The sequence below is a fragment of the Crocuta crocuta genome, unplaced genomic scaffold (genome assembly GCF_008692635.1).
Source record: "Crocuta crocuta isolate KB4526 unplaced genomic scaffold, BGI_CrCroc_1.0 scaffold77, whole genome shotgun sequence".
NCBI lineage: Eukaryota > Metazoa > Chordata > Mammalia > Carnivora > Hyaenidae > Crocuta > Crocuta crocuta.
The window spans coordinates 202,338-210,500 of NW_027532172.1; the positions used below are offsets into that span (position 1 = coordinate 202,338).

The 8,163-nt window shown below is 58.0% G+C and overlaps 1 protein-coding gene across 1 annotated transcript in view; it reads left to right on the forward strand.

Moving 5' to 3' along the window:
* The window catches only part of AP1M1 (adaptor related protein complex 1 subunit mu 1), a 29,311-nt gene that overhangs the window by 19,758 nt on the left and 1,390 nt on the right, over window positions 1–8,163 (forward strand). The window contains exons 7-11 of the mRNA XM_077776991.1: window positions 261–387; window positions 1,469–1,611; window positions 1,942–2,013; window positions 2,405–2,563; window positions 7,543–7,668. Of these exons, the coding sequence (XP_077633117.1) occupies window positions 261–387; window positions 1,469–1,611; window positions 1,942–2,013; window positions 2,405–2,563; window positions 7,543–7,668 (627 nt within the window). The remainder of the gene's footprint in view (window positions 1–260; window positions 388–1,468; window positions 1,612–1,941; window positions 2,014–2,404; window positions 2,564–7,542; window positions 7,669–8,163) is intronic.

Here is an 8,163-nt window from a genome sequence, read left to right on the forward strand (position 1 = left end):
AGGGGGCAAGGGGCGGGGGGCCTCCTCAGGCCCCATGTGGAGAAACAGAGGTCTCAAGAAAAGCAGGTGTGGCCTGCTCCGAGGGCGGCCAGCCTAGCTGGTGAGCAGGCACCGGCGGGGTCCTCACCCGGTGGCTGGATGGGAGACAGGTGGGGCTCACCCAGCTCGGGATGGAGAGAAGGGCCTGGAGATTTGAGTGGCTGGGTGGGTATGCAGCTGGTGAGTAGGGGCCCCCTTCACGCCCGCCTCGCTGCTCCCAGGTCAGTGCCAACGGCAACGTGCTGCGCAGCGAGATTGTGGGCTCCATCAAGATGCGGGTCTTCCTCTCAGGCATGCCCGAGCTGCGCCTGGGCCTCAACGACAAGGTTCTGTTCGACAACACGGGCCGTGAGTACCCCCACCAGCCCACTGCATCCCTGGGGCCAGAGCGGGCCCACGCAGGGCTCAGAGCCGACGGGGGGCACGTGTACCTCGAGTGCTTGCTCCAGAAACGTGTTCACGTTATTACAAGATGACCATGCACTAGTGAACCCGTAACTGGTCATAGAAATACAGAGAGTGGAGATCCCAAGGTCAAGTCCCTTCGTCCCCCTGTGGCCGAGCACACGGGTGAGCGTCTTAGACATCAGTGTGGGGAGGGCCACCCAGGTCCACGACCCAGCCCCGGCCCTGCACCGTCTCAAAGGGAGCTGCAGGCCCAGGGCTAGGCCATGCCTTGTTCCCTCCCTTCCTGCGCCGGCTCCGCCCCCACCTGGGGTGCCACGTCTGGGCTGTTTGAAGGCTACACCCAGCGGCTCTAGCTCTCACCACACAGCCTGCACATAGCACCCCTGTGGTGGCGGGGTGGGGGGGCAGAGTGACCTCAGGGCCCCAGCGTGTCCAGCTCTGTGTTGACATGTGGGGCACCCACCTCCCAGCCCACCACAGGCCTGCCAGCCCTGGCAGTGGCGGCCCCTCCATCACAGCAGGCAGGGGGCCCTCTGGGGTGTCAGCCCATCGGGGTAGCTCCTCTCCTTGGCCGGGCCCAAGCTGCCCGGCTGCTCCGTGGGAGGGGAAACCCAGACAGGAACCCAGAGCACAGCGGGTGATGGTGTGGCCAGGGCACACTAGGGGCCCGGACTCATCCCCAGCCAGGGCTGTGACACTCAGCGAACTCGTCCGGGCCCTGGGCAGCAGCCCTGGCTCAACCCTGGACTGGCTGCTGGGGACCCGAGTGACCCAGGCCGACCAGCCCGGCCCTCAGCGTGTGTCCGGGGTCAGGATGTGACAGGGCTTCCTGGGGGCTGAGGAGGAACGGGGAGGTTGTCCGGGAACCTGGCCCCCTTGGCATTCGTGACGCAAGATGATCTCACAGATTTGAGGGGCAGCCCTGCTCTGCCAAGGGAGAGCCCCCGGCAATGGCAGTGTTGCAGAGAGAGTGACCCAGAGGGGCTGGGGTCTGTCCCGCCCTTACCCCTCCTCCCCTCAGGCGGCAAGAGCAAGTCCGTGGAGCTGGAGGACGTGAAGTTCCACCAGTGTGTGCGACTCTCCCGCTTTGAGAACGACCGCACCATCTCCTTCATCCCACCCGACGGCGAGTTCGAGCTCATGTCCTACCGCCTCAACACCCATGTGAGTGCACCCCCTGCCCAAGGGGCAGGCTTTCCTCCAGGGCAGCCTGTGGGAGGCTCCAGATCCCTCCGCCCCCTCCCTGGTGGGCGGGACACCCAGGGCACCCAGGCTCCGTGGGGCCAGCGTTCGCAGCCCGGGGCCCTGACCTTCCCGAGGGACCAGACGGCACTGCTGCCCCCATTGCAGGCAGCCCTGGCCGGTGATGTGCTCTGCGTTTTCACGGAGGCCCCTGTGCCTCCATGTGTGTCCTGGTCCAGCTACACACTCCCCCAGCACCCAGGGCAGTGGCCGTGAGAACGGTGTGAGTGCCGCGTCCGCTCTCCCCAACAGGTCAAGCCCTTGATCTGGATCGAGTCCGTGATTGAAAAGCATTCCCACAGCCGCATCGAGTACATGATCAAGGTGCGTACATCCTGCCCACGGCGTCAGCCTGGGGGCGAGGGCGGGGAGACGGGGGCTGTGGATGGCCCCGCCCGCTCAGGTCCTAACCAGGGCAGGGGTGCCATGGGGCTCTGTGACCCCCTGTCCGGGGAGATCAGGCCTGTGGCTGAGGTCTATGCTGCCTCACTGACCCAGGGGGAGGAATGAGGAGCCCTGAAGGCCGAGGGGACTGGAAGACATAGGGAGGGTCTCAGGTGGCGGGAGGGTATGAGCTGAGCCTGGAGAACCGGGGTCAGCTTGGTGGGGGCCCCCAGGCCAGGGGATGTAGGGTTCTGGTGGGGGCAGGCTAGGTGGGGGCCAGGCTTTCTCCCCTGTGCCGTCTACACCGCGGCTGTATCGGCCCTGTCTCCAGGCCAAGAGCCAGTTCAAGCGGCGGTCAACGGCCAACAACGTGGAGATCCACATCCCTGTGCCCAACGATGCCGACTCCCCCAAGTTTAAGACGACAGTGGGGGGTGTCAAGTGGGTCCCCGAGAACAGCGAGATCGTGTGGTCCATCAAGTCCTTCCCGGTGAGTGCCCGTCTCAGCGGGGTGCGGCTTCCTGCCACACCCCACCTGCTCCCTGTGCCCAGCACAGCCGCCACAGCATGCAGCAGCCTCAGAACGGGGCGCAGGGCCAGGACCCCTGCACACCGAGCGAGGAGAGGCAGCTTGTCTGTGAGAGGCCCGTCTCCAGCATCAGGGCAGCACCCTTCCCTCCCTCTGTCCCTTCCTCCCTCTGTCTCTCCCTCCCTCCCTCCTTCCCTCCTTCTCTGACCCTCTGGTTCAGAACTCAGCTTCCCTTGAGGGGAGCAGGCTGCCTTGAGGCCTGAGCAGCATGGGTTTCGGGACTCCAGCACCAGCTCCAGGAACATGGAGCACTTCATGCTGGCAGAGATGCCTGGCTTGTGGTCAGGATTTTGAGCATTTGAGTCTGGATGTGCAGCACTAGTGCCTAGAGAGAGGAAAGTGGGTGTGCGGGCCCGTGCTGTGCTGATTAGGGCCCATTGTCGTTCTCTCATCATCAACAAGATGAACTCTTTTTCCTATGTCTGAGGGCCATCTGCATTTCCTTCTGTGGAAATTGCAGCAGCTGTCTCCTTCATTTTTCTGTCAGGTTTGGTCATTTTCTTTATTTCTGAGAGCTCTTTATATATGGGCAAGATTAGCACTTTTTCTTTGATACAAGTTGCAAATGCTTTTCCCTAGTTTGATGTTTATCTTTCAGCTTTGTTTCTGGTGGTTTTTGCTGTGTGACCTTTTTTCTTTAAAAAAAAAAAAATGTTTATTTATTTTGAGAGAGTGAGGGGGGCACAGAGAGAGAAGGAGAGAATCCCAAGCACGCTGTGCACTGTCAGCACAAGAGCCCATTGGGGGTCTCTATCCCATGAACTGTGAGATCATGACCTGAGCCGAAATCAAGAAAATGAAGCCACTGTATGACTTTCTTAACATTGCTTCCTTGTTTTATTATTGTTGTTTAAAATAGATTTCTCAGTCTTTTCTTTTTATGGTGTCTGGACTGTGAGTCATACTTTGAAAGCCTTCACCATTCCCAGATATAAAGGAAATCACCCATATTTGCTTCTAGAACCTGTATAGTGGCTTTTTCTGTTTTTTACCTTAGATTTTAGGTCCTCTCAGAACTAGGTCTTGTAAATGGGGTGAGGTACAGGTCCAGTTTTATCTTTTTCCAAATGGCTTTCCAGTTTTCTAACATTTACTAAAGGGTCTATCTTCTCCCCGGTGGTTGGAGATGCCATGTTTATCAAATATCAAATTTTCATATGGCATTAGATCTTTCTGAATGTCCTGTTGTCTGTCTGTCCACGCAGCAAGGCCATGTTTCAACTCAGGGCTTTAGTCTATGTTTTAACATCTGATAAGGCCAGGCCCACCCCCCAACTCCGCCACGTCCATTTCTTGTCTCTTTCCTGTGATTCTTGCTTGTTTGGTTTTCCTTACGAACTTTAGAATCCGTTTGTGTGCAGTACGTATGGAAGTCCGTTCAGAAGAACACCTTTGTGCAGCTTTGTCCTGTTCAGTAGCTTTGTGTCGGCCTCGCCTTTGTGCTTTCTGGGATGTCTTAACGTTTACCTTGTATATTTCACATAGCCTTTCCTTGGTTTTAAAAAGTGCATTTATTGAAATACAGCGCACAGAAAAGTACACAAATGGAACATGAATGACTCGATGAACTTCCTCAGGGGAAACAGCCGCGTGTCTGGAACTAGATAAAAGCCACACAACACCCGTGCCCACCAGCCCCTGAGGCTTACGAGCAGTTGGCACATTTCTCATGAAGATGATTTTTAAGTCAGGGTGTCAGTGAGCAGGGTCTTCTGTTCCCTTGTGTCTTCCAGCAGGTGGCCGATGTTCGTAGGGTAATTTAGTTTGTAGCCCTAGCTCCTCACTGTGTTTTGTTTACGGTAGTTTTCTTTCAAATCCTGTGCATCCTTAGATACCCTTCGTATCATTTGCAACCAGATAAGGGTTTCCCTTCCCTGCCGCTCTTGGGCGTTTGATGGCTTCCGTGCCTCCTTGCTTTGGCCGCTGTCTCCAGGGCCCGTGGGTAGTGGAGAGTGGCCTCTGGTCTTGGCCCAGCTGGAGGTGCCAGGCGTCGTCACCCCAAATCTGACGCTGTGTTGGGCTGTGGACTCGATCCCGCCCTTACTTTCCTGTGTTTTCGGCACAAATGGGTGACAGGTTCATCCAGATGCCCCTTCGGTGTCTCAGTTCAGGACTGTTAAGCGGTGGCCCTGGAACCATCCCTGCATTCTGGAAAGCTCCACAGGGTCGAGGTGTTTCCTCGTTAAAGCACCACTGAGCTCTGCTAACACTGCACATGGCATTTGAATGCTGTTCACAAATGAGGTTGACTTTTTTTGGTCCACCCTCTGTTCCACCCATCCATCTGTAGGTCCCCTGTGCCCCGTCTCCACGCCGTCACCCACACTTACCCTGCGCCCCGTCTCCACAATCGCATCCCGCACTTACCCCGTGCCCCATAATCACACTGCCCGCCCCCCCCCGGCACTTACCCTGCGCCTGCGCCCCGTCTCCACAGTGTTCTTGAGGTTGATAGAACCTGGCTCTGTGACCTTCCAGATCTCGACTACTTTACCTCTTCTATGGAAATTGGGCCATTCAGAGCTTCCACTTCTGTGAGAGGCTGTGTGGGTAAATTCTNTGCGCCCCGTCTCCACAATCGCATCCCGCACTTACCCCGTGCCACATGATCACACTGCCCGCCCCCCCCCGGCACTTACCCTGCGCCTGCGCCCCGTCTCCACAGTGTTCTTGAGGTTGATAGAACCTGGCTCTGTGACCTTCCAGATCTCGACTACTTTACCTCTTCTATGGAAATTGGGCCATTCAGAGCTTCCACTTCTGTGAGAGGCTGTGTGGGTAAATTCTGTTTCCCTTCAAAGTTCACCATTCTAACCAGGTCTTCAGGGTGTCTGCCAACTTGTAGAAAATGTCTGTCTTTTTTTATTCCCCCGTTCACTTAGACATCTTACTTCCATCTTGTTATCTTTTATTTTGTCTATTTGGGCCTTCTGTCTTCTTGATAAGACTACCTAGAGGGCTTTTCTTTTTTTTTTTTTCTTCCCAGATTCGCTTTGTAATTGTTGTAATATTTCCCAGTCTTTTATAAGTCTTTAAACTTCTTCCTCCTTTCCTTGTTCTAAGTTTTAAAGTTAGGNTTAGGTATTTTCATTTGATGGTTTTGTTTTCGAATCTGCATCACCACAAGCGTTTAAGCTGCAGACGTTCCTATGAGCGCTGCCTTCGCTGCATAACCCTTAGGTTCTGACATGTCGTGTTTGGTACAATCATCTAGAAATTCTGAAATCAAACAGAGTGGGTCGTTCTTTTTAAATTTCCTCGGGGAAGGGCCTTCTGTGTTTCCTTCCTCCTCACTGCAGATCTGGAGCACTGAGGCCAGACAGCGTGATTCTTATCGTTTCTGTTTCTGGGATTTCTTGAAGCGCTCGTCGAATGCTAATAGGAGGTCAGAGGTTGCAGCTCCCGCGTGCACTTGCACTTGAGAGGAAGACGGGGTTTCTGTTAGCAGGGCAGAGAGCCCACGAGGCCAGCTGAGACGGTGGGGGGGCGTCCGTCCATCAGCTCGGCCTCCCTGCAGCTCCCGCTGCACCCCAGACGTGTAGCATCCGCTTGGCAAGTGGCTGCCGCGTGTTGGTGTTGTGGCTACTCGGCTACTCGTAGCTGTGACGTCTTCCCCGTGGGTCACAGGACTGCAGCCTCTGGGACCGCGGCCGTCCTCCCCCGCGGCACCTGAAATCCCTGCCCTGCACTCCCCCCACCCCCCACCCCAGGACAGCAGCCTCTGCTCCTGCCTTCGCGCCTTCTCCGGGCCTTCCTCCTGGCGTGGCCTCCTCTGCTTCTGTGGCACAGAGTTGGGCTTTGGTCTGCGAGCCAGCCCGTAGGTGTTTCTGGCCCACGGGGGAATTGCACCTGCTGACACCGACATGCCGGCCCCCCGTGGGCGAGCAGACCCTCTCAGCGCCCCCCGGAGCTCCTCCTGCTTTCGTTTTCCCTTTTGTCTTTATAAAGGCTCGGATTCCGGGGCTGTTTCATACACAGGCTGCTGGAGCGGATTTAGTCCCTTTGCCGCCTGCTTTGTCTGCGGCCGGGACCATGTTATTCTCCCCTCATTGTCCCAGAGTCTTTACTCAGCACATGTCACTGACCCAGACGGCGCTCCCCCTCTCGCGCTGGCCCTGCCCCGGCGGCGGCGGTGAGCAGACGGACCACTGGCTCCGTCCCAGGAGGGGGGCATGGGCACAGGCCGGGCAGCCGTGACTCGGCTCTGCCCTGCTCTGCCCACTCCCACCAGAGCCCTGGGGCCACCCGGGGTCCTGTGTGTGACGAGGGCTGTCTTCTCTTTGGTCCCTGCTCCTCTAGCCGAGATAACCCGGGCGCTTGGACGTCCAGGCCCAGATGCCTCACTCACATCCCGGCCTGGGCTTCCAGTCATTACCGGGCCGCCTCTGGGAGTAGGACCCGAGCCCAGCTCATCAGTCAGCCCCTGACCTCCGACTTGTTCTCTTGTTATCTCCCCCCGTTCACCATTCCTCACCTTGACCTTTCCCCTGTGCTTCCACGTGCTGCCTGGACACAGGGCACGAGGGGTGCTGACTCGGGCTCTGGGCCGGGCAGGTGGCCTGGACCTGCACTGTGTGTACACCTCGTGCCCCCTTCTCCTTCCTGAGGCGCGTCAGCCTAGGCGTCTTTGCAGCAACTGGTCTTCTCTCCCCGAGAGTTTCTGCAACTGTGTTGATCCTAAGAATTCAGCAGTTTTATGCAGCCTGCGATCGGGCTGGCTCGGCTGGCCGCACAGTCCGAGAGGCCTGGGCTAAGTGTAAGTGTGTCAGAGGAGCCGAGACTCTGGGTGACGCAGCCATGTGGGTAGCGGCTCAGTTGCCAGGCCGGCCACCTGGCACTCTCAGGGGCAGCTGTTGGCTGAGCCACGTCCGCTCCCTCAGGGCGGCAAGGAGTACCTGATGCGGGCCCACTTTGGCCTTCCGAGCGTGGAGGCAGAGGACAAGGAGGGCAAGCCCCCGATCAGCGTCAAGTTTGAGATCCCATACTTCACTACCTCCGGCATCCAGGTACGTGCAGCCAAGGCCCCAGAGCACACGTGTTTGTGCCAGCTCAGGGGAACAGGCCCAGGTGTGGGTCCCGGCTCGGGGGGGACAGGCCCGGGTGTGGGTCCCGGCTCGGGGGGGACGGGCCCGGGTGTGGGTCCCGGCTCGGAGGGGACGGGCCCGGGTGTGGGTCCCGGCTCGGGGGGGACGGGCCCGGGTGTGGGTCCCGGCTCAGACAATGGGGCCAGTCTGCCTGTCCCAGGGTGCTGCCCCACCCTGCTGCTCTCTACAGGCAGCGTGGGCCCACACCTATCCACACAGACCTCACCTTGCACTTCAGCCCCAAGATCAGAGACTCGTTCAGCCCCCAGAACTAGAGTTTGAGCCTCTGGTGTTCACATAACTTGCCACCACAGGGCCTGTTTCCCAAACCCGCAGGGGAGCGCACAGCCTGCTCTTTCCTGCACCTTCTAGCCATGACACCACCCCCCAGCATCTGCACCTCCCAGACAGACAGAT